Here is a 25,971-nt window from a genome sequence, read left to right as displayed (position 1 = left end):
CAGGGCTGTTAGCCTGCTGTAGTGGTTCTGGAGGATGGTGATGATTTGGTGGTATGATGGGGAGCCGACTGTAATCGCAAAGTCGTCTACGTACGAGAGGGTGAGTCCGGGGGATGGGTCGAGGTTGTGTAGGAAGTTGACGTATATTACGAAGAGGAGGGGGGAGATGGGGGAGCCTTGGTGTACTCCTACTTGCACCGAGGTGGCAATCTTTGGGGAGCCTTTGAAGAGTAGGGTGATATACCTGTCGGAGAGGAAGGAGAGAGTCCAGTTGATTATGTATGGGGGGACTGATTTGGCTGCGAGTAGGGGGGCGATGTTTTGCTTAAGGACGTGGTCGAATCCTTCTTTGATGTCGAGGAAGAGTGTGGAGACTTTTAGCTTAGCCAATTGCATCGCTCTTGTCTTGTGCATTAGGGTGGTGACCGTGTCAGCGGTAGAGAGGCCAGCAACTGACCCACACTGATGTGGGTGGATGGGGCCTGTGGCGGTTGCTATTTTTGCGAGGCGGAGTGTTACGATTTTCTCCAGTATTTTGGAGAAGGTTTGTAGGAGGACGATGATTCTGTATGCTGCAGGGGAGGAGTAGTCGGTTTTCCCTGGCTTTGCTAGTATGACACTGTTGGCTCTTTTGAGGGAGAGGGGGTGGTAGCCATGTGTGAGGAGTGGGTTGAGGAGGGAGGCTATGATGAGTGGGTTTGCCTTCTGGATGCCGTTCCAGACGCTGTATGGGATTGTGTCGGTGCCTGGTGCTGAGAGGTTGGATGTTGTTTTCAGGACGGTTTGGACCTCGTCCAGCGTTATTGCTGTTACGTTTTGGTAACTTATGGGAGGGGGGGGGGCAGCTTCCGTTCTAAGGTGGAAGAATGCGTTGATGAGGTTCTTGTTGAGGAGGGTGGGCGTGGGTGAGTTGGGGAGGGAGGGGACACGGTCTTCCGTTCTGGAGGCCATTTTCTTTAGCCTCCAGAGGTCCTGAGAGCTAGCGTTGGAGACGAATGAGTTCCAATGGTTTTGCTTAGCCCTTTTAATTGCGTTGAAATAGGCATTTTTGGCGGCTTTCATTTCGAATGGAGGGGCTCTGCCTTTTCTGTATGCTCTGTGGACTGAGTGGAAGATAGTTCGTAGTTGGGTGAGGTTACCTGTCCACCACGGTTTTGACCACTTGGAGATGGTTTTTATTGGGGTGTGTAGTTTTATGATATCTTTGATGGTGTTGAGGGATTTGTCAAACCAGTCATCTATCATGTCCGGCATTGGGCATGGTGGGATTGTGGTTTGTTTAAAGTGGTCGTTGAGGAGGGTCCAGTTCGTTCGCTTCCAGTCGGGGGTTTGGAACTGGGTGAAGTCTGTTGAGGGGAGTGATAATGAGATGGCGATGATTCTGTGGTCTGATCCTGACGCGTTTGATAAAGGGGTCCATTTCCTGACTAGGTGGGAGGCTTGTGTGTTGGCGAAGGACAGGACTATGACACTGTGCCTTTTATTGGGGTCAGGTGAAAGTCTGGTGTATGTGCTAGGGGTGTTTAGGAGGAGGAAGCCGTATTGGGTTGCTGCTTCTAGATATGGTTGTGAGAGTCGGAGTTCTCTTTGAAAGAGTGAGCGGAGGGGGTCGGCGGAGGGGGAGTGGATGTTGAAATCTCCGAGGACTAGGTGGGGGTTGTCTGATGAGTTGAAGATAGTCGAGGGGCTGAGCGAGCGGGTGGTGTTGTCCAGTTGTCTGTTATAGATACTGGTTATTGTGAAGGTTGTATGTGTGTTGGTACTTGTTCTGCAGAACAAGTTGGCGGAGATAATATCGCCTCTGTGGGATGGGAGGATGGCAAAGGAGTTTTTGTCTAGGATGTTGGTGTTGATGTATATGCATGTTGAGATTTTGTCTTCTGGCCTTGTTGGCGAGGGGCATAACAGGTTGAAGGACGGTACTGAGGGGGGCTTTCCGGCATGCAGGGGGGGTTCCTGGATTGCGACTATGTGGGCTTGGTTGGTCATTGGGATTGAGAAGAGTGTTAGGAGCACTTGGTTGCTGTTTGCGCAATTGTGTTGTATGATGCGAAGGAAGGATGGGTCCGTTGTTGTGCTCGTCATATTTTATGCTTGGGTTGTGTCGGGGGCGGGGAGGTTTGCTGAGGGGCCTGAGGCTGTCGAGGGGGTGGGGCAGGGGGGGGGGTGTCTTCTGGGGTGATTTCCATGGCGACGGGAGTAGTGGTGGTGGGGGCAGGGGGGTCGGTGTTGGGGTTGGTGTTTGTTTTGTTCCTGTTGACAATGGCTAGGTAGGTGGGGCATGTTTTGGAGTCGGCGGCATGTTCTCCAGCGCAGTTCGCACACTTCACAGGTGAGACTGCGCAGCATGAGGGGGTGGGTTTTAGGAATCCTGGGCATGTGTAGATTACGCAGCGGTGTCCACGTCAGTCGTGCTGTTTAGTGCAGATCGGGCAGGTTTTGGAAATCTCGCGACACCCTTGAGTGGCGTGGCCGAATTTCCACCATTTTTTGCATTGGGTGGTGGGGGAGGCTGACCACATGGTTACGAATCGGCGTGGTCTGTAGTATAGTCGGATTGTGTCGCCTATTGAGGCAGCGTCAGTGGGTGAGACAGTGACGACGATGGTGGATGTGGCTTTGGAGTTCCGAGAGGCGTCGTTCTTATTGAGGAAACGAGTGGCGATCGGGATGATACCGGAAGCGAGGTTGAACACTTCTGGGAAGGTGTTGTCTAGGGTTTCTTTATCAGGTATCGCAGAGAGTGGTACGCGGTGGATGGCGATGTCTACGTCGGGTGGGCCTGGGCGGAAGGTGGTGAAGGGGTTCTCGGGGGTGGCTAGCTTGTTGTTTAGCACAGCTGTCATGGCTTCGAACCAGTGAGTGTAGGTTGAGGATAGGACTGTTGGCGGGGGGAAGACAGTCACGGTCCCTTTTGCGCTGATTGAGACTGCAAGGGCTGTTACGGGGGCAACCTGTTTGCTGCGAGCGAGGAGTTGGCCGAACTCGACGGACAGTTCCGCTGCCATCTGCTCAGCTGCATCGATGGGGGTAGGTGATGTCCTGGTGGCGAAGAAGCGGCGTTGGGCTGCCGGGAATGTCGTGGGGCTTTTTGGTGTTTGGGGGGGGTTTGGGGCTTTGTTGCGTCCTCGTTTGGGGACGGTTTCCCACTGTTGAAGGTTTTCTTGGGCTGCTTGCAGGTAGGATTTGGGGGGCTGGGTGTTTGGGGGGTTGCGGGGAGTGTTTCTCGGGTTCTGGTTGGGGGCGGCGCTTGGGGGGGGATGGGTTGGTGGGTGTTCTTGGGGGGGGGTTTGTGTTGGCGAGGGGAGTGGCATGGCGGTTGTCGATCCGTTCAAGGCGGTTTGCGATTGCCGTGGTCAGGTTGGCGTATTTGGTCATGTACTCTTCGACATTTTCTTTGAGTCCTTCGACCTGTTTTTGGAGGATGGCGTTTTGGTTGACTATGCCTAGCATAAGGGTGAGGAAGAGGCGCTTGGTATGCGTAGTGGCTTCGGCGTTGAGTATCTCGTAGGCTTGGGTGGAGAGGACGTTGGTGTTGGTCAGGCCTGTAAGGTCTTCATCCAGCTCTCCTAACCTCAGGTGGGAGAGGGACTTGACCATGTCAGGGGGTGGGCTTGGCATTGTGGTGATGGTTGAAGTCTAAGTGGTAAAGACTTTAGGGTTTGTGTAACGTGGTTGCAACACAGTTTTTGGTAGTTAATTTCAAAAAAGAATTGAGTAGCGGGTTAAGAGGTGGATGCCGTGGGAGAGGTTGTATCATTATCTATATAGTATGCCAAGGAGGATAACTACTATTATAAGTCATACTGAAGGTCATACAAAATTTTAAATCAAGTCATTGGATGTAGTAGAGTCGATTCATACTTTCAATTTTTATTTTACTATACTTCTTCGTTGAGAGTTGTCATTTTTGTTGCTACCCGTGAGTGTTTTGAAGCCGTTGCGAGGGGGGTATCCCGTTACCAAGCGGCCACGGGTTTAGGTTCACAACCTTCTACAGAGTGCGGTAACATTATTGCCAAAACAGGGGTAGGCGAGCGCGCTAAAAAAAGCCTAGCGAATATCAAATTTTGGGTGGCGAGTGTTTACCATCTGCCCTCAGCAACGATCACTAGCAGCAAAGATTACGTTCCAACATTCAAGTTGATTCACTGGCAGCAGCAGCAGACTCAATACGCAAAAAAAAGGCTGGCAAGTATCAGATTATGAGTGGCAACTTGTGTCAATTTTCTACAGTACAGTAACTAATAAGAGTTCCAGCATCGACGAACACCCGTGCTGGCGGGATTGACGAATACCTGTTCCAGCATGTTCCGAATCCACTTAGAAGAACACCCCTACCATCTGGTATGATCCCCATTGGCAGCAATGACTGACTCTATCCGCTCTGGCATATTTCTGATACACTTGTCAATGTCCTCTTCAGTAATTAGATCTCATTCCTTGAGTACTGCTTGTCTGATTGCTGCTTTTCCTCTAGGTCTCAGTCTCCTATCATGCAAGCGCCTTTTAAGAATACTCCAGATATTCTCAATTGGATTGAGATCAGGAGAAGAGGCAGGCCAATTAAGAGATGTAATTCAAAATTGATCTCTGACATTCTGTATATAATTAGAAATGAATAATGAGGAAAAGAGTTTCCTTACTTGAGTTGAGCTTGCTCTATGGGCAGGTGCACCGTCCTCCATCAACCAGAGATTCTGTTGGGTTGTTTGACTCTCCTGAAGCCAGAAGGGTTCTAATCGAGGGATTAAAATTCTATTGATGTACGTTCTGGCGGTGATAGATCCCCAGTTATCTTTCTCGCATATCACAATGATCTTCTTACAACCATCCTCCAAAATAGCACCCCATATCATAATTGAATCCTGTCTTGCGAATTTAGGCGCAATACAATCATCAATCCACTCCTCCTCTCCATTCCTGGTAACGTATTGCCTTCCGAAGGAACCTCCAAGCCAAATATAGCACTCATCGGTCCAAACTACCCCTCTCCACTGCCACTCCATCCAGGTACGATGTGCAAGAGCAAATGTTAGACGTCTGTTTCTTTGACTCTCGTTAAGAAAAGGTTTCTTTCGTGCTACACGACGATGATAACTGTAACGGAGCCATTTCAACCGTTTGGTGTATGAGTACATACAGGGCCCGGTTACATGCTGAGAGTTATTGATAGAAGCCAGTTGCACAGTGACATGCAAGTGCCAGCAGTGTAGTTAGCTACCAGCTGTCAGAGTAACTATATTCTGAGCGTTAGGAAGAGGATCTATTAATGGGAGTAATGACTGACGAGTCTATGCCTCGCCAATGATTAGAAGGTCAGCCAGAGTGAAGCTCTGAGTGCTCGGCGATCCTCTATATTCTCTGAGCATGATAAGTGCGCCGGTAGTGACAGGGACGATGCCTGGGAAAGTCTACAATAAGGGAAGAGCTCTACAGCAATGATTAAGCTTACGCCTGAGCGGTAGCTCATTTCATGCAGGTCCGGTTGTGCGACAACCAAGACTGTAGGTGTTACAAAAGGCTTTGACTAAGGGTAGTTGCCTTCGGAACCGGAAGCACCCGCTAACGGTTAGAGAGAATCGGGGTAGCGGTGGTAATGCTTCCCTTCCGCTAGAAGGCATCACCGGAACTTAGTAAGGAAGTAGGAGCAGCGGAACGGAATCCGTTGGAGTATAAGTACTCAGGATCCTTCCCGCCCAACTATCCGTTTTCCACAGTCTTCATCAGAACTATTAAGTACATTCTACTCGGTAGCATAGCCCTTAAAGATTATTGAGTTATTAGCGATAAATCTTTGGGAATAATCTAAACCTGATTTCTATCTTGCACGGCCACATCTTTCTATCAGATTCTAGCGATACGTGGAAAGACTGTCCCCATTACAATAACCTTCCTTAGCAAATACTGCACGTAGTGTTTTGGCAGAAACTCTTATACTAATTTCTTCTGCAACATCTGACCATGGTTTCCTTCTAGATTCAGCAGTGGCGGTAGCTGCAAAAACCAACTGATGGCGGGTAGGTGTATCCAGTATCAAAGGACGGCCACACCTCCCTTCTCTCTGTGGTGTAGCGGGTGAGTTGCAAATTCCATACACAGTCGAGATTGCTAACTCTTGATCATCGGCTATCTGTTGAAATGTCCAGCCTGCATACCTAAGGGCTTGAACATAACATCTTTTTCTGTAACTGATGTCGTCTGTACGAGTTGGAACTTGATCCGGTTCGGGGGAGGCCATACCTTGACCTGGTTCGGGGGAGACCATAACTTGAATGCCGAAACTTGAAGAATGGATCGTTGTCGGACTTGAATTGTTGGAAGAACTGGTTAAATACATGGACTACTAGTCTATACCTAAAAGAAAAAAAAAAAATTTTCACTCGTACTCCGAGAATCCTCACTCCGTGAACCTCAATCCGTGAACCTCAATCCGTGAACCTCACTCCGTGAACCTCAATCCGTGAACCTCACTCCGTGAATGATTGAGGTTCAATGCCAACCAATCAAATCACTCGCCACACTCCGGCCCCACAGCACTCGCTAAACCCCTGTTTTCGCAATAATGTTACCGCACTCTGTAGATAGAATAAAACACATTTCACTTCCGCCGTCGTATTTTGCAAGCTAGTTAGCTAGCCGATCTAGTTGTAGTCCTTCCCGCTCTCGTATAGCCGTTTCAAATCGATAGCGTACCCAGCGAATGATAATGGGAAGATTGGTATGTCATTATCGATAGGATAATAGAAGCACTATCTTACAGCGTCGCCGTTCATGCCTTGATTCATGAGCGCGAGAATAGGTAGGAGGAGGAAATATCCACCGGAACAAGCATTCTTGCAGAACAACCACCCGCAGCTATAATACAGGTAGCAATTCTACATCCCGGTTACGTCATTGCCTATCGCCGGTTTATGGCCAGGCTTTAGGGTTAGTTGTGTGTGATTATCTGATGCGGTTAGTCAGAGCTCTCAGGGTCGTAGGATCTCACCTCCTCTTCCGATTACACCGAAAAGTGGCGAAATCCCTTATCTTGACGGTGCCTGAAATTCAAGGGTGGCTACCAACGCCGTATATGTACACAACATTGCGGGCATTAGGAAGTGCGGGGATGCGGTCCAACCTCCGCACCTACCCGTCCGCAAGTACAATCTAACCCGCCTCGTCATTATCTCCGTCTACAGTACTATCCATCCGCGGCCACATTTATGCATACCTAAACTACCACCACAATACGTGGTGACAGGAGCAGGGTTGGTGGGGAGCGGCGGTGATCTGCCTGTGACCAAGTCCCTCGGGAGCGAATAATTAAATGAAGGTTACTAAGGAATAAGGCCTTTCTGTACAACCCTATGATACAAGAGGGGAAGCTCATGAAACCACGGACACCTATTCGAACAATCTGGATCTATTGCTGAAGCAAGATCCGGCAGGTGTACGCATGCTCAGATATACCCTGTGGCTAAATATCCCACACTGGGTATTTCTGATAACGCGGCAGGCACAGAGAAATACTTGATAACCTAGGTCTCCCTTCTGTCTTGGGTTGTCAACAGATTACGGTGGCGCACCAAAAGATTGTAAAAAAGAGGATGCTAGAAAATTGTAACTTGTTCCGTCAACATACTATCGGTTTACTCCTTCCAAAACATGCGGCGCGCGAAACACAAAAAAGCAGGTAAAAGGTCATGGCTATATATACTACAGCTTAGACTGTAGAGGACAATCCAGTACTCACAAACCCAAAGCTCATCAAGACCTCGGGGGAGCACCGGCACGGCGGTGTACTTAGTAGATATAATGGGTCGGATATATTTATATCAGTGTGTGGTGATATTAGCCAAGGGATCTATCGTCCACTGCAGATGTCATAGGCTTCGCAATGGGCTTGCCGTACCTATTTGGGGCAGGCCCGGTCCTCTATATACGGGTATGTTACGTTAGTCCTCCATTTTTTGAGATTTCCATATGATTAGGCCGGGTCAGGGAAAAGAGGTTACCCGGGTAAAGCTATTTGGCGAGTGATACTCTGTGAACAACAAAAGAAACGTCTTTTATGCAAGACTTCAAAATATACCAATGCCGAGTGATATTTGGTGACTAAGTCATATTTCTTTATTATTTTTTTTATTTATCTCATAAATTACATACAACCCTACGGTTATGGGTGAATGGGCCGTATCGATCCCAAAGTGTATTAAAATAACAACTATATCGTTGCTCTAAGACATTCTAAGCCACCGTCTATCCCAACAAAAAAGAAAGAAAAAAACGACGGAAAGAAAAAGACAACCCTGTACTAGCCGTACAAGGTTAGTGTAACTAGTTAGGTTAAACACTGTTAACTAAAGCGGAATATTTCTCCCCCTTTCACGAAATGATGCTCGCATCGTTATATAATTATTACAATAAAGGTTTTGAGTAACTCGTTTCAATTTGGCCTGACGGTTTAAGGGATACCTCCACTGCCCGACCAGACGGATCACCTAAAAATAAAGCTAAAAGGTATAAACACCGCTTCGAATTCCAGACAACCACAACTCCTCCCAACACACCACACCCCCACACCTCCGTCGCCTCCCCCATCCCTCGCGCTCCTCTCCACCTAGCTAGCCCACCCCCGCCGGCCACCCCCCCCCCCCCCGCGGGCACAGAACCCCCGTAAACCAGCATCCCGAAACCACCCCCCACGGCGTACCGGGATCCAACTCCCTATCAGAAAACTCTGCACCAGCTAGATATACACGCCAAATAACACCGCCCAGCATGGCCCAAGATCCAAGAACGACCAAAACAGCGCCGACCCCCGAACCTAGTATCGAGTGAGAGTCCATGGCCCAGCACTCCCACCTGGTGCACCAACTGTAGGTGCTATGTTGGTCATGTGGACAGCATGCCGGCTTTCAGCGTTCGGTGGGCAGACACGTCGGCTTGAAGTCATCCCCGCTTCAATTCGACTTCATGGTGGATAAGTGAGGTGGGCGAGTGATAAGCTGTGATCGAGTGCTACTCCATGATCCCGCCGAAACGGGCCGTAGCGCCAAGACGCAGGCACCCCCGATGCGGCATGAGCAGATCTAGCACTGTAAGTTGCAGCAAGAACAAGTACCGTCCCTACTTGTCGGCAGTTATTCGGATTGGACTAGCTAGTTTAGTTAACGCAGCATGAAGATCTAGACTTCTTTCTCATCTCACCAAATGCATGCCGTATGAATGTAACACGGCACTATAGCTGGTTGGTAGTAGAGGTTGTTGCAGCAGAAGGAGGTGAGATGTATGAGATGTATGAGATGTGACAGACATATGGCCGGTGGAAAGGAAATGAAATGAAGCTATAGCTATAGTGGGGAGCTACATAAGGAAAGCTAAAGTTAAGTACATTGAACGCAATTACAAACATCACATCACGACGCGACAACACCCCCTCTCCCTCTCCCCTCTCCCCCCCCCTCCCTTCCCCCTCTCTTCCACCCTCTCCCCACCCCCCCGCCCCCCGCACACCCAACCTAACACCCCCCCGCCCCCTCCAAACCCTCTCCTCCTCCGCCACCCTCACATTCCTCCTATGCAGCTCACTCCCCATATGCGCCTCCAGCCCCTGCAGACTCCTCTCCCTCCCACACGCCTCACACCGAAACACCCCCCCCATCACCGTCACCCACTCCCCCGCCCGCGTCACCTCCTCCTCCTCCTCCTCCTCCTCCTCCACCACATTATGCACACTATACACCCACGCCACAACCTTCTCCTCCGGCCTCACGCTCACCGGCAGCTCCACCCGCGTCCCCGCCGCCGCCGCAGCCTTCTGGAGATGCTTCCTCCCGCGCGGTGCGTCGGCATGTCCATCGTAAAGTATGTCGCGTCACAGACGGCGCAGTACGTCTTTAGTGGTAGTGTCGGTGCTGCTCCGGTTGGGTGTGATGCTGCTGCTGTTGTTGTTGCCTCCTTCTCTCCGCTTCCCCGGCGATGGCGGCTGCCTTCTTGGTGTGTTTCTGGCCGTTGAGGTGGCCTGCGCGACCGAGGAGGGCAAAGCTTTTGTTGCAAGGGGTGCAGAAGAAGGTTTCTACCGCTGATGGCGCTGCGGAGGGTACCGCTGATGGTGCCGCAGACTGTGCTGCAGATGGTACGGCACACGGCTCCTCTGCCGCCGGTGGTGTAGGAGGAGTAGGCGGCCCCCACCCCGGCCCGTGCACCTCACGCATCCTCGCCGCCCACGCCGCCGCGCGCTTCTTATGCTTCTCGGCCGCCTCGTGTCCGCTGCGGCCGCTGACGCCAAACCATTTGTTGCATTGCTCGCAGAGGTATGTTTCGTATGGTAGGTCTGGGGGTGGTGGGGGCGCCGGGGGAGGAGGGATGAATGTCGGTGCTGGGAGATGTGGAGTGAAGAGTTGTGGAGTGGGGGGGGTGAAGAATTGGGGAGTGGATTGTGTGTTCTGGAGGTGCTTGCGCGAGGCGAGATGGGTGGTGCGGTTGGCGGGGGGGAGGGTTTTGTTGCAGGGGGCGCAGAAGAAGGTTGTTGGGAGGGCGGTGGGGGCGGTGGCGGTGGTGATGGCGGTGGAGTAGGTTGGCGGCTGGGGTTGTGGTGGTGGCGGGGCTGTCCGCGGCGGTGGTGCTACTTCTGGTTGTAGAGCGGGGGTGGCAGTCGCCGGCGGTGAAGGTGCTTGTGCTCGTTGTGGTTGTTGTTGTGACTGTGGCTCCCGCGCAGGCATAGTCGTTGAGGACGATGGGCGCCACCGTGGCAGTGGCGGTGGTGCAGGCACAACAACATCCTCCTCTTCCTCTCTCTCCTTCTCCTTCTCCTTCCGCCACCTCGCCTTCCACGGCGGCGGCTGCTGTCCCGCCTCGCCCCCCTTCTCGACCTTCGAACCCCCACCCGGACCACCCCGGCAGTGCCACGCCTTATGGCTCACCAGCTCCTCCCCCAGCAACGGCTCCTCACACACATCACACTTCCACTCACACTTGACCTCACCTCCGTCCGCCTCCCGCTCCTTCCGCCGCTTCTGCGCCTCCGCCAAGTCCCTCGCCATCTTCCGCTCCTTCCGTGTGCCCCCGCGCAGGTTCTCCAGAGGGCGGGGGGCGCCCGCTTCTATGTCGCCCTTCTTTACCCCCAAACCACCCAGCCAGCGCACCAAAGCCGCCACACGCGCCGCATCGTCCACCTGCTCCTCCTCCTCCTTCTTCTCCGCCGCCCCCCATCGCCAGAGCCCTTACACTGCCCCGCCCTATGACTCGCCAACTCCCCGCCCATCAGCGGCTCCTTGCACACATTACACCTCCACTCAACCTTCACCACGCCGCCGTTCACCTGCCGCTCCTCCCGGGCCTTCGGTGCTCCCGCCGTCTTCCTCGCCTTCCGTGTATTCCCGCCTCGATGGAAGCTCGGCCATGCGCTAACCGAGTCCGGTGCCGCGTCGGCAGTAATACCCCAGAATCGCGCCTCCCTATCCACATCCATATCCACAGCCACTCTCTCTCCTCCCCCTCCCCTTCCCCCTCCCCATTCTCCTCCGCCTCCTCCTCCTGCGCACCCCCACTCGTAGCGCACGCCGCCCACCTCTTCCCCACCTCCCCATTCTTCCTCGCCCACCGCACATCCCCCGCCTTCCCCCCACCACCACCGCCGTAAAGCTGCTCCATCTCCCGATGCGCAGCACCCCTTGCATGCGCCTCCCGCCCAGCGATGTGGACGCGCTGCGCGCAGAGCACACACATATACACGCCCACCTCCTCCGCCCCGCCCCGGCCGCCACTGTCGTGGCCGGAAACCTCGTGGACGGGGAACTCGGCGGCGCAGAGGCCGCAGTAGAACATTACCTGCTGCTGTTGGGGTGTGGGTGCGGGGTTGGAGTTGTCGGAGTCGGAGTCGGAGTCGGAGTCGGAGGATGAGGAGGAGTACACACTCTCCCCACTGTCCGCACCCTGCCCACTCCCTACACTCTCGAAAACGGCCACGGTGGCCTGGGTAAGGGCATTGGCGGCGCGCCGCAAGTTACGGGCGTGTGCCCGCTGGTCACGCTCCAGCCTCGCGACGCGCTGGCGGTCCGTCTCAGCCCCAGCCCCAGCCACACTCCCCGCACTCTCCGACACCTGGGCGGGAACGGCGGCGCGCAGCATGGGGGGTACATACGCCCGCTGCTCATGTTGCTGTTCCAGCCTCAAGATCGGATGGTGGTTCTTCTTAGCCCCAGCCCCAGCCCCAGCCCCAGCCCCGGTGTACACACTCCCGCCACCAGACGCAGCGCTCTCCGATGCTGAGACGGAGACGGGGGGCCGCGCGGGAATGGACGTGCGCCGCATAGGGGGTACATATGCCCGCTGCCCACGCCCCTGTTCCGGCCTCGGGATCGGGTGGTGGTTCGTCTCAGCCCCACCCCCGGCATACACACTCCCCGCACTGGACGCAGCACTCTCCGACACGGCGACGGGAGCGGCGGCTCGCCGCATGGGGGGCACATACGCCGCACTCTCCCCCGCCCTCATCACAGCCCTCCCATGCGCCCTCGTGCGGCAGTGCTCGTCGCGCGCAAACACAGACATGGTGTCAGCGCACGGCGCGCAGGTCCACAGCGGCATGTAGGATGGTGCTGGGCGGTCCTTCTTTGGCGGGGGCCGGGCGGAGGGGGTGGAGGAGGTTGTTGATGCCGGGGGGGGAGGGGGTGGGGAGGGCGCGGGATGGCCATAGACACGGCCTGGTGCCGGGTGGCCGTAGTCGGGGCGACCTGGTGCGGGAGGTGCTGGGCCGGGTGGTCCAGGCGTGGGATTGCCGTAGGCTGGGCGGCCTTGCGCGGGATTACCGTAGACAGTGCCTGGTGCGGGAAGTGCTGGGGCTGGGGGAGCTGAGGCTGGAACTGCGGCGGGAGGAGGAGCTGAGGCCGGGGGAGCCGAAGCGCGATAGCGATAGCCGGCGGCGTCTCCTACGAACCATCGCGGCAGTCGTGCGCGGAGTAGACGTGGTTCCGCTGCAGCAGAAGGGGATCCGGAATGGGTAGAGAAAGAAGAAGAAGCCAGAAGGACGCCGTTGGAGCGGGCAGAGTACGGAGAGGGGTCGCCATCATCGTCGTCGTCGTCGTCGTCGTCGTCGGTGTATTCTTCGGTGTATTCGCCGATTGTTTCTTCGCTACCGTTGCCATCTGAGTCTTCGTCCGGGTGGGCCTGCCGGCGGGGCATGTAGCCGCCCGCGGTGCGGTAGCGGCGGATTCGCCCAGGTGTGGCTCGGGGTATAGCGGGCGCACGGTGGTCCTGCTGTGGGCGGAAGCGGGCGGGGGTGGGCATGGCGTGGCGTGGCGTGGAGTGGAGCAGCTGGCTGGCGGTATGCAGAGATGTATGTGGCTGTTAGTTAGTTATAGCGTGTAGTCTATCAGTGTGGTGGGTAGATAGCTCTTCGGTGTGAGAGGAGGAGAGACGGTAGAGATATGAGAGAGAGAGAGGTGGGGTAGACATTGACTACGATGAGCTGAGGTTCTAAATAGGCGCCTGCGGCTACGGCTGCATGCATGGTGTGGGTGGAGTGAGTGTGTGGTGGGGGGCCTGAATGAGCCCTGACCCTGCGGTGCAGTGCAGTGCAGTGCAGTGCAGTGCATACGTGCGTGGGATGTGGTTGGCGCGTGCGTTTGGTGTTACCTGCAGGGCGAGGATGGGGATTGTAGTATCGGTAGCTGTGTTTGACATTGCGGCTTTTGTTTATTTACGAGGAAAGGGGGGCGATATAGGTCGGTTGAGCAAACAAGACTAAGTACCGGGTGTTGTGGGTAAGTGATCAGAAGCCGTCGTGGTTGGCGGATCGGGCCTGCATATTATCATTGGCTGTAGCCACAGACGGCCACGTTTGAGTTCAACCTCATGAGTGTCATGGCAATAGAGAAGGCCGACACCGAACTGTTATCAAACATCACGAACTCTGTCTTTTCCTGCTCTGTCCCGTTCTGTCCGTCCTGTCCGTCCTGTCCTGTCCGTCCTGTCCTGTCCGTCCTGTTTTGTCCATTCCGTTCCATGAAGAACAAAGGCACCCGGGCTCAGCACCATGCTTCGAGCAATATTTACAGAAAGGAAACCACTCGTGATGAGAGGTTAAGAATAATGACTTTGTGAGATGATGCAAAGATGACATGGAAGAAGATACAAGAGCATACAGGTATTGATTTCAGAACCTGTCAATCAATATATGCTAGGACAAAATCCAACGGGACCCCTTCAAATAGGCCTAGAACAGGCCAGCCTGTCGTGTTCAATGCAGAGGAGAAAGAGAGACTTCGGCTGTTTATCACCAGAGATAAAAGGACTAAGCGTTTGATGTGGGAGGATACAATACAAGAGATGGGAATTGCATGCTCGGTAAAAACTTTGAGAGATGTAATAGCATCTATGGGCTATCACAAGCGTGTTTCAAGAAAGAAGTAAGTCATTTAAATTAGAAACATATTATCATAGACACTAATAAATATATAGATTCGGTATTCGGCATATAAATAAGCAAAAACGGTTGCGATGGTATCAGGAGAGATTGCACTGGACCTACGAAGAATGGATGCGGGTGGTATAGACCGATCAATCTACCTTCAATACAGCCAGCTTTGGCCATCGTCCATGGGTAATACGCAAAGCAGATGAGGAATATCATCCCGACTGTATCGACGAGAGATGGGAGTCAGGCAGACAATCTGTTATGATTTGGGGAGTGTTCTGTGGTCCTAAACTCAAGTCGGATATATATTTTGTGCCATCTGGCAGCAAAATTGACTCTTCATCATATACTACAACCATTTTAGACCCTCCTTTGATACCCTTTTGGCACAAATGGTTCGATGAATATGGCTGGGCACGAGTGGTAGAAGATGGTGCACCTGGGCACAAAAAATACTCTATTCTCTGCAGGGAAAGAAATAATATGGATAGTATTGACTGGCCCCCGCAATCTCCTGACTTGAACTTGATTGAAGCCTTATGGGCACATATGGAGACGGAACTGGGAGAGACATTTGGCAGAATTTCTCACTTAAATACATTGAAGAATTTCTTAAAAAATACCTGGGATAACACTATAACTAGAGATATGTTAGACAATTTAGTAAAAAGCATGCCCCGTAGACTGGCAGCTGTTATTGCAGCTGGCGGGGATGCCACACCTTACTAGAGTAGATAGTAATAGAAAAGTTCTGATCACTTTTTTCCCCCTTATAAATACAAAAGTCTCGGCCCCCTTGATTGGATTCCCACCCTACTGGACCCGCAATTACCTGCATATCGTCAACCTCTAAAAATCGAGTTCTGATCACTTTTGCACACACCCTAGTACAGCATTTTCTGGATCGTTGGAGGAACAGATTCGATGGCGGACAAGGTGCATTTATGTGTGGCTGACTCCAAGTGAGTGCTCATGTGCGGACAAACATGCAAACGGGAGTTCATCGTTCCCTTACTTTAATTCATCTCGACAAAATGTCTTATCATCATCATGAGTTGTCTTTACTTGAGCTTGATCTGGAATCCCAAGCGACCACAAAACCTACGGTTAACCATGATGAAAATGACAACAAATTTGAACGGATCGCCATGGCAATCAGGCACTATCATGCAGAACTCAAGGAGTATAGCAGCTCTGTTGATGATATTGCCAGTATTAGTGAAATAAGGCATCCACCGAAGAAGAAGAAGCCGGTTATTACCCAAATGGCGAAAATGTATGACATATCGGAAATTACTCTCCATCGGCATATCAAAAATACTAGTCCACGGACAGTTACGGAAGCAGATGCAGAGAAACAGCTTTTGACAAAATCAGAGGAGGAAGTATTAGTAAAAAGGTTACTGTTTCAACATACCTACCAATAAAGCTTTACTCTACTAGCTGGCACATTTATTGCTTCACCGATGCAATCCCAGAAGATTATAGGGTGTGATTAGTCTTACCGATTCCTTGTACAACATCCCGAGTGCTGATATTTGGCAGTCAAAACAATCTCTTCAGCCCATACGAATGCACTGGCAGTGAACAAGAAAACTCTGACCGATCTTTTCAGAAGGTAGTCCAATAAAAAAAATTCAAGAAATAAAATTAAAATTCTACTCTTCAACCTTTAAATCTACAGCTCCAGCTTGTGATATCGAAATACCAAATTCAAACAAAGAATACCTACAACATGTACGGGATTGGCTTTACCATAGGGACCGGCGGCAATGTCACAAAGCGACTTTGTCGGAATATCAGAAAGGATGCGGTTTATAAGGAATTCAAAAATCAAGAATCTTACCAGTGTAGTATTGTTCAATCAATGAGTCTATAAGATTTCCAGGGTACACCCTTCATAATACTTCACGGAGGCAATCATTTGACCGGTTGGCACAAGAAAGAAAAAAAAAAAGAAAAATCGACTCATTTTGGTACGGAATTTCCCGAAAGAATATCATGATAGTACGCTGTGCTTGGAATACTTGCAGAAGATTTTCGGGCCGAAAACAAATCATAGAACCGCAGGTGAGTGGAGATTATTAATTTTTGAACAATTTGAATCAGATCCACAACTTGAGAAAGTGGAATTTTGATTGCTTAATAAAAATACTACCCTTCTGTCTTCCATCTCATACCCCCCAGTTTTGCAACCCCCCTGACGTTGGTGTTTTCGGACCGTTAAAAACATACTATAGGCAAGAGGTTTGCAACCTCCACTGCCCTATTACTAAAAATAATTGTCCTGATCTACTATCTGTCGTCCGCCATAACGCGTTCACCATACATAATATTCAAGCGGGGTTCCGAGTAACTGGTATTTCACCTTTTCATCCTGAAATTATTGTTGATTCCCTACCTACCGAGAATATACCAACCCCCGATACCCGCCCTAAACCTCCATTACCAATACCCGAACACTTGCAAACCCCAATTGGTTTAATTAACCTCAACCCCCCACCACCTATTACCACACGCGGTCTGAATCATTTGTATCAGTAATCAAAAGCCACCTATTTACTAAATAGTCCTTCCAATCTGTATGTCAAAAAGTAAGCATATGTCTGGTCCACAACAAGTCTGCAATCTCACCACTTTCCGGCATCTCGTAATCTGGATCTGCACACCGGTTCTCCCTCCTATATGCTGATAGTGCACTGGTATAACCTGCTGTTGCGCCCACCACTCTACTTTGTAATCCTCTCTTTAACACACGAGGCAATGCTGTGATGTTGGTTGTTGAAACGGGTCAGAATCTACACAGTTTTTTTCACAACTATTCGGCTATACCCCAGTCTCACCCCTGCACTTGGACGGAGAACTTTGCTACCTCTGCCAAAACCGACCCTGTTGTGCTGCCCGCCACCATACTCTCGTTACAGTTCTACTAAAGCAGTCTCTCGTTCAACAGCTGTTTCATAAGGGGTTTTGTAGGTATACTAGGATAGCTGAGAGCATCAATATCCATATAGTATAGCACTCCAGAATATGACTGTGGCCTCACCTTAGAACTTTCTATTCATGTTGCACGGTATAAAGGCTTCTCCAGCACGTCGTAGAACACCTCTGGCTCTTCTCCCCCCCGGTAGATTGCTACTCTCAAAATAGGACTCACCGGTGAAGAAGATGTCTTGCCAATTCTGCTGTCGATGCTGCAGACAGAATGCTAGACATGCAGCCTGTGTCTATCATTCATCAAAGGCTTTTTGGTAGGTCTAAGCCGATGGATTCCATCAGCTTTCAAGGTCTTACTGATTGTATTGATGCGTGTGTTCAAACCCGTTAAAATCTGTTTGAACAGTTGGCTTAAGGAATATATTTCTGATACGTAACTGCTGCCCCAAGCTCACCTAAAGGCATCCGACAGTGAGTTGCATCTGATAAAGCCCACTCAAGCAATCTTCTTTCCTCCTCAACAGTTAAAGCCTTGTTGTTACCCTTCCTCGAGTTGGGCTCTGGTTCCAAGTTTTCTTATGCACAAACATCAGCGTTTCCAGTCTGTATCGCCTTCTCTCTAGCCTTGTTGATCAGGTTCGAACAGGTGGACTTTGGAACACCTGAAAGCATTGAAATCTCCTCGAGTTCATCTTTCTTTTACCCCGCAAGCTGGCATACCCGAGCACCTCACCCCGCTTTGCAAGTGATGTCGTTCCTCCTCTTCGAACAAATGGAATCATGACGCGGACAGTGACGGGCTCAAGGTGTTCGCGGGTACGAACTACTACTTAAACTGTGCAAGGCGGCGGGCTCACGGGCACGAACTACTCCTCAAACGAACACGGCCGTCACCGGTTGATGGCGTATGAGCCTCAATACAAGCTCATGCGGGCCCAGTTCAGTTCGGAAACGCAAATAAATTACGAGTAGAGTTCTATATCTACTTGCTGGGTCCTCACAACTTCCATGTCGTGTGAAATATAGTGTTTTCCTTTCCCGGCCTGGGGGTCTCCCTCCGGACGCTGGCAATAATTAATTCAATTTCGCTGTTAGATGGCCTTTACCCTCAAACAGAGTTTGTTGATGATACCCGGAAGTGTTTTGTAGCCGGTTTTTGCTCATAGCCCATGTCAAATGGAAAGTGCCCGGTGATTGCCCGGTATGTGTTTCCTATTCCCTAAGGGGGGGGGTAACTATATATTATGTATATCAGACTGACTATGCGCATATACTTATAGCAATTCAAGAAAGTACGTTCGGTGCTGGCTATGTAATAAAGCTACTAAATTAACGCCATACATCAACAGATCTCTCCTCCGGTCCAGTAAGAAAAATAAATCAAAAGAACTGCCTCCCATTTCGAACCGCCCAAACACCACTTAAGCCTTAAATACCTTAATCTACACCATTCACCGCCCCGTCAGCTGTGCCACTTCAACCCACATCTCACACATTGGACAAGAACACCTACCCGATACTCCACCGCCGTCCTGCACAGCGGACACCGCACCGACGACCAACTCCTCACCCCCCTCTCCTTTATCCCCATCCTATCACAGCACCTCTATCCACTAGTCAACACCATACCCCTCCCCTCCCCACCCCCAAAACCCAAAATAAAACAGGATAGATACTCACCGAACACAACGCCAAATGCCCACACGGCACCAACACCGTATCCGGCGTCTCGTCCGAACAGACCACACACTCCTCCTCCACCTGCTGCTCCCCCGCAGTACCCTGGACGTCACCCCCAGCCTCTGGCAGCTGCAACAGCGTCTCCCTAGCCATCGCAACCAGCTGCTGCCGCTCATGCTCATCCTGGTCGATATCCGGGTTCGTACACAGCTCCATCAGCGCGGTTGCCTCCTCCAACAGCCGCCTCCTCTCCTCCGCGTCATGCATGGGCGGGGGTGAGTGCACCAGTGCGGGTACAGGTGTGTGTGGGGGCTCGTCCCCCGTCCCCCCGCCCTGCCGGTGAATGAGTAGATAACGCTCCAGAACAGGCCAGCGAAGCCGGTGAGGCCGGCGGGAGAAGGTCGTCCGCTTGTTGCGGCGTGCGCGGCTGGTGGAGGCGGCGGCGCTGGGTGTGCGGCGGGGCGAGCGGGGCCGCTGTTTGCGCTGTTTCTGCTGCTTGCGGCGGGTTGTGGAGGGGCAGGTGAAGCGGGTGGCGGGAGAGGATTTGGTGCCTGGATAGGGCGCGGGTGAGGCTGAGGAGGAACTACCACTGCTGCAGCTGGCAACCGGGGGGAGTTTCTTAATATGGCTAGATAGGGAGGAGCCTGAGGAGGGGCTACCACAGCAGGCAACGGGGGAGGATTTGCTGGTGTGGCTGGACGAGCGAGAGGCTGTGAGACGGTAGGTTCAGCTGGGGAAGGACGAGTATTTGCTGGTGGGACCGGGCGAGGGAGAGCTAGAGGTTGAGGAGCGGCAGCAGCAGCTGGGGAAGGACGGAGAACCAATACCGGGACCGGGCGAGGGAGAGGTTGAGGAGCGGCAGCAGCAGCTGGGGAAGGACGGAGAACCAATACCGGGACCGGGCGAGGTGAGGGTGTGGGGGATGCTATACGGGGCGGTGGAGGAGGATCTACTATTCGAGTTTCTGGGCGAGGGAGAGCTGGGGGAGGTGCTGTAGATGTAACACGGCGCAGTGGAGGAGGATCGACTATCCGAGTTTCTTGGCGATGGAGAGGTGGAGAGGATGCTGTAGATGTAGCATGTCGTGGAGGAGGAGGATCCACTATTCGAGTCTCTGGGCGAGGGAGAGGTGGAGAGGATGCTGTAGATGTAGCATGTCGTGGAGGAGGAGGATCCACTATTCGAGTCTCTGGGCGAGGGAGAGGTGAAGAGGATGGAAGACGGCGCGGTGGAGGAAGATCTACTATTCGAGTCTCTAGGCGAGGGAGGGGTGGTTGGGATACCGTAGATGTCGCACGGCGCGGTGGAGGAGGATCTATCACCCCCGGGCGAGATGGGAGAGGTGCTGTAGATCTAACATCGGGCGGTGTAAGAGGATCTACTACTTGAACTGCTGGAGGGCGTGGTTGAGGAGCGGCAGCCACAACTCGGGGAGGACGGAGAACCAAGACTGGCCGAGGAGACCTACGAGGGTCAGAAACAGCCGGGGAAGGACCAGGGTCGGATGTGACGATTGGCCCGGGGCGCAGGTGGGCTTGTTGATTAGCTGCCACATCAGACGACGGAGCAGGATTTGCGAGTGCGACTTTGGCCGGACGGGGATCGGGGTGTGAAGGAGGCACTGATAATGAGACTGGGCTGGGGTGGTGCGATTGAGGTGTGTTTGCAATATTTGAGGACGGGCGAAGAACTGGTTGCAGAGAAACAGTTTCGGAGGAGGAAGGAACGGAATCTATTATTGAGACTAGGCCAAGCGAATGCAGAGGAGGAGGAGGGGGAGGAGGAGGAGGAGGAGGAGGACCAGACGGTGCAACCGGGCCGGGGCGCGGTTGAGGTGAGCTTATGGTGGAGGGGGCAGGTCGAGAGATTGGCCGTGATTGAGAAGGGGTGGTCACAGAAGAGGAGGAGGATGGGGTAGTCACAGAGGAGAAGGATGGAGTAGTTACAGCGGAGGAGGAGGAGGAGGAGGGAGCAGCTGCAGCTGCAGCTCGTTGAGGGGGGACAGTGACAGGACAGCCAGTAACCGGATCTATAGTTTCGACTGTTCGAGAGCGGCGCCTACGAGAGCGGCGCTTACGAGACACCGAGGAGGGAACCCCAATAGAGGAGGAAGATGGTGCGTCTGATATTGCGACCGGGGGGTGGGGACGGGGCTGTTGAGAGGCTGCTGCAGGCGCATCAATACCCCCACTCCGCACCCCCAACTGCGGAGGTGCCACTAGAGGTCTTCTCTCCACCCCCGTTGTATTCCTCTCCCCGCCGCCCGCACCACCAACAACCTCCCTGCTCTCTCCTCCCAACCCAGGCACAGACCCGGCACGTAAGGGCCCCCGGCGCGGGGGCTTCCACGTGCCAATATCCCCCTCTCCACTCCCCCGATAAGCCCAGTCCCTCCAGACGCTACTTTCCCTGGGCCGTGGAACATACCGCGGGCGTGATGGCTCATACTGGTTGCCATTGTTGGCACTGGAGCCTGCGTGCCCCATCCTCGAGGCCCACTCCGGGAGATAGACGCTGTCGCGGGTGATGTAGGGGGTGTGGTGATTCTGCGGACTCCGACTGTCGCAATACCTGCCATTACTCGAGGAACTCGCTCCATCTTCATGGGTTGCCTCAGACTGCCGGCCGGACATACTCATCTCGGCGGTTTTCGAGAGTTTTTAGCTAGCAAGCCAGTAACTTTAAAAAGATGTGGATTGGCCGTAGAGTCCTGTCGGGAGGGGTAATTTAAGATGGTCATCGGTGGTGACGTAGGTGGTGTTGGGCTTAAGCCTAATATTAAATGCTATTGATGTGTGTGGCGCAGGCGGTTTCTGCAGCCAACCGTTGTTGGCCGCTTGTTGTGTTCACTCTTCTTCGACGACGATTCGAAAAATACGTAAATGAATAAAACTTTTGATTAAGACAAAACGAGAGCAATGATAAATTTGTTCGTGATGATGAGAAGACAAGAGAAACTAGCTAGAGGTAATTCATAATCTGAACACCTAAACAAACTGTTGCTGGCGCTACCGCTACGTTTCCCTTTGCTGCGCCTGTCCCGGCAAATCCACGCGTCTACTGTATGACTAATGCTTGACCGTAAATCTGCCCAACACCGTTTATGCATGTGGGTTAGGGTTTAGGTGGGGTCCCTCGCTAATTTTTGTTGCGCTAGCTTATTGACGACTTTCCAGAAGAGGGTTTTGTAGATGTGGTGAGTGCTACTTCTGTAGTGGATCTTCGGACTGGTACATATGATTGCTGGGTTTTTGGAGACGAGCTGGGGGCCCGTTTAATACAGATGCACCTCCATAGCACGAAGTACGGAGCGGTGGCTTCTCGCGGCGATTCGCTAGAATAGAAGAGGATGTGTGGCTCAACTCGACAGGGTATCACGGGGTGAAAGTCGAATGTAGCCCAGCTGAGATGTACCCGATGTCTGCCTGGGCCAATGCCCTGCCTGTATGAGCGATGGGGCTAGCCAGTGTAGTCCGCGGTTTGGCCCAACTGCAAGACAAGAAGGAGGGAAAGCCCCATTGAAACGCCATATCTCCGGTCAACCCGATTGGACGCCACGAGCCACTCGAAATGAACCGGTTGATCTCTTTGTCATTATTTAATGACACTCTAGAATCCAGGGTTAGGGTTACATATTTGAGTTAGGTATGTAACGAGTGATCAATCATGATTGAGGCGTTCTTCTCGTACATGGATGAATTTCCCGAGATGGGAAACGTGAGAGCTCCCAGATGATGAAGATATACGTTGCTGATAGCTCGGGGTATGATAGGTGGTTGTTTGGTTTTGGGTGATTTCTCGGGCATGGGCAGACTTGTCTCGTCGATCATATTACCTGTACTCAGGTTCGAAGTACGCAGCTCTCAATATCTGCATGGAGCGCCATGGCCCGTCTCTTCCATAGGTTCTGGTGTGGTCCTAACTTCTAATTCATTACCTTAAGAAAGGGAACCACTTCGATAATCTGCTTCGGTTCCGTTATTATAGATCGATAATCGACTCTCTGTCGTTGTTGCTCGATTCCTGTATATGCATCACCAAACTGCGTTAGGATCCGCGAATTAAAATTTGGCCTAGCGGCTTAAGGGATAATATCTCCTTGTATTGAAGTATTGCGTCTATGCATCACTATGTACATCGGACCGCTTTGTCAGAAGTATTTCCTTTATCTCTTTTATCCGCGCTTTCAATAAAAGCAATATCATTTCCACCAAACATCTCCGCTTTAGGCTTACCTGTGCTGACGCATTTCAGCATTTGGTACATGGTCAAAATCAACACAGCAGGAATATGCCCCGGCCGATTATCCTACATGAAGCGAAGTTGCCTTTTACAGTGAGAACAGGGGAATATTAGGGGTCTTTAGCAAGGAAAATGAACGTAAAACTCTCGGAACCAACCTATAGCTATAGGCCTTGTACTCACTATCTAACAAACATATCGTGACAGCAATAGCTATTGCGATTCCCATTACGGGTTGCCCAGCTCAAATCCCATTGCCGCTTTTGTGTCTTTTAGCTTGTAACATTTTACTGGATCCTTTCCACAAACCAAGTGGATACATATGCGCGTAGTGGATCCATGGAACAATTTTGACTGCAAAACCGAAGACGACCGCCAAGGACACGCGGTGCAAAAGATCCATTAGCGCTTAGGTGGTCAGTAAGGCATTTCGAAAAAACTACTGGCCGGCCCCGGGCAGAGGTTAAGGACAATTAATCCGGCGCCGCTAGAGGATAGGGCGAGGTGGGGGCAAAAACCGAACGGCTATTGTCGAGTGATATCTTGTGATTGAAGGAGGTTCATGATCAACGGATGGGTCTTCGACATACCGTTCCAGACCATTAGATGTCGTGCTCCTCTTAATAAATCAGGACTTTAAACTGGCCATTCGGAACATTTGGCTTCCCAGCCTGAATATTCTGGCAGTAAAATTGTTTGAATCAAAAACGATAAATTTCCCAAACGTCTACAACCAAATTATATCTAGAAAAATTACGATACGTAGAGATTACAGCGTATAGCTCTACATCCCTCTAAGCCTTAAATACCTTAATCTACACCATTCACCGCCCCGTCAGCTGTGCCACTTCAACCCACACCCCACACATTAGACATGAACACCTACCCGATACTCCACCGCCGTCCTGCATAGGGGACACCGCACTGCCGACCAATTCCTCGCCCCCCTCTCCTTTATCCCCATTGTATCACAGCACCCCTATTCACCAGTCAACGCCATCCCCCTCCCCTCCCCTACCTCCGAAACTTAAATAAAACAGGATAGATACTCACAGAACACAACGCCAAATGCCCACACGGCACCAACACTGTATCTGGCGTCTCGTCCGAACACACCACACACTCTGCCTCCATCTGCCGCTCCTCCGCCTCCACCTGCCGCTCCTCCGTATTACCCTGGATGTCATCCCCAACCTCTGGCAGCGATACCAGGTGTAAAAGTTTCTCCATAGTAATTGTATTTATCTGCTTCCGCTCATGATTATCCAAGTCGCTATTCGGGTTCTCACACATTTCCATCAGTGAGGCAACCCCCATCTTCCTGCGCCGTCTCAGACCGCTGACTGGATCCTGTCAAAGTACTCATCTTGGCAGTTCTCGGAATTGATAGCTAGTATGTTAATGTGGATTGGTTGTCGAGTGCTGTCAACAGAGGTAATGAAACATGGCTATATATCGGGGCTATTCGTGGTTCTGGGGTTAATAAATAATATTCATGTGAGGCGCAGGCGGTGTCTGCGTTGTTCAGGCAGCCCACTCTTTATGCGTGTGGGTTAGGGTTTCCATGGGGCTTCGTTTAATTGTTGCAGTGAGTCATGGAGATTCTTGAAGACGTACATATGTAGGTAGTACTATTTTTGTAGTGGATATTCGGGCCGGTATAGTATGATTGGTGGGTCTTAGGTCCGTTCAATACTGATGCACCTCCTCCGAACCGTACAAAGTGACGGTGGCGTCTAGCGATTGGTTAGAGTAGGAAGAGTATGGACTCTACATGTAGCCTCAGATGCATAGCTACTTGACCAACGCACTGCCTGTCTGGGCCATGGGACTACCATAGTCCGCGGTTTGGGTGAAGACTAGAAGGAGGGAAAGCTTCTTTCAAGCGCAGCTTCATTGAAGCATAGCTTCTCCGGCTAAATTCGCTCGAGACCACTAGTTACTCGAGATGAACAGCTTGATCATTTCATTGTTATAAGAGCAACTGTGGAATTCATGGATCTTAAGGTTAAATGCAACGAGTGATCAATTATGATTGAGACTTTCATTTAGTACTTAGATGAGTTGCCCGAGATGGGTAAAGTGAGGGCTCTCGAGCGGTGGAAATATGAGTTTGAGATAAATAGGGTTAGAATAGGTGGTTGTTTGGGCTGGGTTCTGGGGGCGGGCGGACCTGTCCCGTCGATCAGATTGACCAGTACTCACGCCCGGACCCAGCCCTCATTGCTGCGTTGGAACGACGTAGCCAATCCTCCACATCTTCAGGTGTGATCTTAACCCCCGGCTTAATACTCTCAGCATGCATATGCATGGGAATCACTGCAACCATTTGCTTCGATATCTCTTATTGTAGATGATACCCGCCCCCCTTCCCCGTGGCCGCCTCTAGGAGTAGTCCTGGGACTCATTGTGTTGCCCACCTATAGGTCTCCTTTATATGTCATATACTTACTGTTTTACGCAAGCAAATGCTCGAGCCCTCGCAAATTAAATGTCTAAAATAGTAGTAATTCCAAGGTTTCATATTATTGCCACAAGGAATGACGAAGATACCCCTTAAATGGTCAGGTAAAATTGTAATCAGTGGAACCCAACGGGGGTTGAAATACAACCGTGGTTTGATAAACGCAATATCTTGGTGCACATGTGTGTTGCAACGCGTACACACATTTCATCATACACAAACCCTGCGATAGTATGTATCTGTC

The 25,971-nt window shown here is 51.7% G+C and overlaps 3 protein-coding genes across 3 annotated transcripts; all 3 read right to left on the bottom strand.

Moving 5' to 3' along the window:
* Positions 1–9,884: 9,884 nt before the first annotated feature.
* LAJ45_03008 (uncharacterized protein) lies at positions 9,885–13,275 on the bottom strand (the record flags this gene model as incomplete). The annotated part of the gene is made up of 3 exons (XM_046112598.1): positions 9,885–11,209; positions 11,275–11,444; positions 11,558–13,275. The coding sequence occupies 3 exons, from the start codon at positions 13,273–13,275 to the stop codon at positions 9,885–9,887; spliced, it is 3,213 nt and encodes a 1,070-aa protein (XP_045974087.1).
* Positions 13,276–18,762: 5,487 nt separating this feature from the next.
* On the bottom strand, positions 18,763–21,660 carry LAJ45_03007 (uncharacterized protein; the record flags this gene model as incomplete). The annotated part of the gene is made up of 5 exons (XM_046112597.1): positions 18,763–18,783; positions 18,855–18,947; positions 19,022–19,731; positions 19,849–20,374; positions 20,467–21,660. The coding sequence occupies 5 exons, from the start codon at positions 21,658–21,660 to the stop codon at positions 18,763–18,765; spliced, it is 2,544 nt and encodes an 847-aa protein (XP_045974086.1).
* A 2,397-nt stretch (positions 21,661–24,057) lies between these two features.
* Positions 24,058–24,580, bottom strand: LAJ45_03006 (uncharacterized protein; the record flags this gene model as incomplete). The annotated part of the gene is made up of 3 exons (XM_046112596.1): positions 24,058–24,078; positions 24,150–24,242; positions 24,317–24,580. 3 exons carry the CDS (start codon positions 24,578–24,580, stop codon positions 24,058–24,060), a joined length of 378 nt encoding a protein of 125 aa, XP_045974085.1.
* Positions 24,581–25,971: the final 1,391 nt, after the last annotated feature.

This window comes from Morchella importuna, assembly GCF_003444635.1.
Source record: "Morchella importuna strain M04M26 chromosome Unknown Morimp01GS006, whole genome shotgun sequence".
NCBI classification, from domain to species: domain Eukaryota; kingdom Fungi; phylum Ascomycota; class Pezizomycetes; order Pezizales; family Morchellaceae; genus Morchella; species Morchella importuna.
The sequence above is the reverse complement of the archived record's forward strand: the minus strand, read 5'-3'. Positions and strand labels throughout refer to the sequence as shown.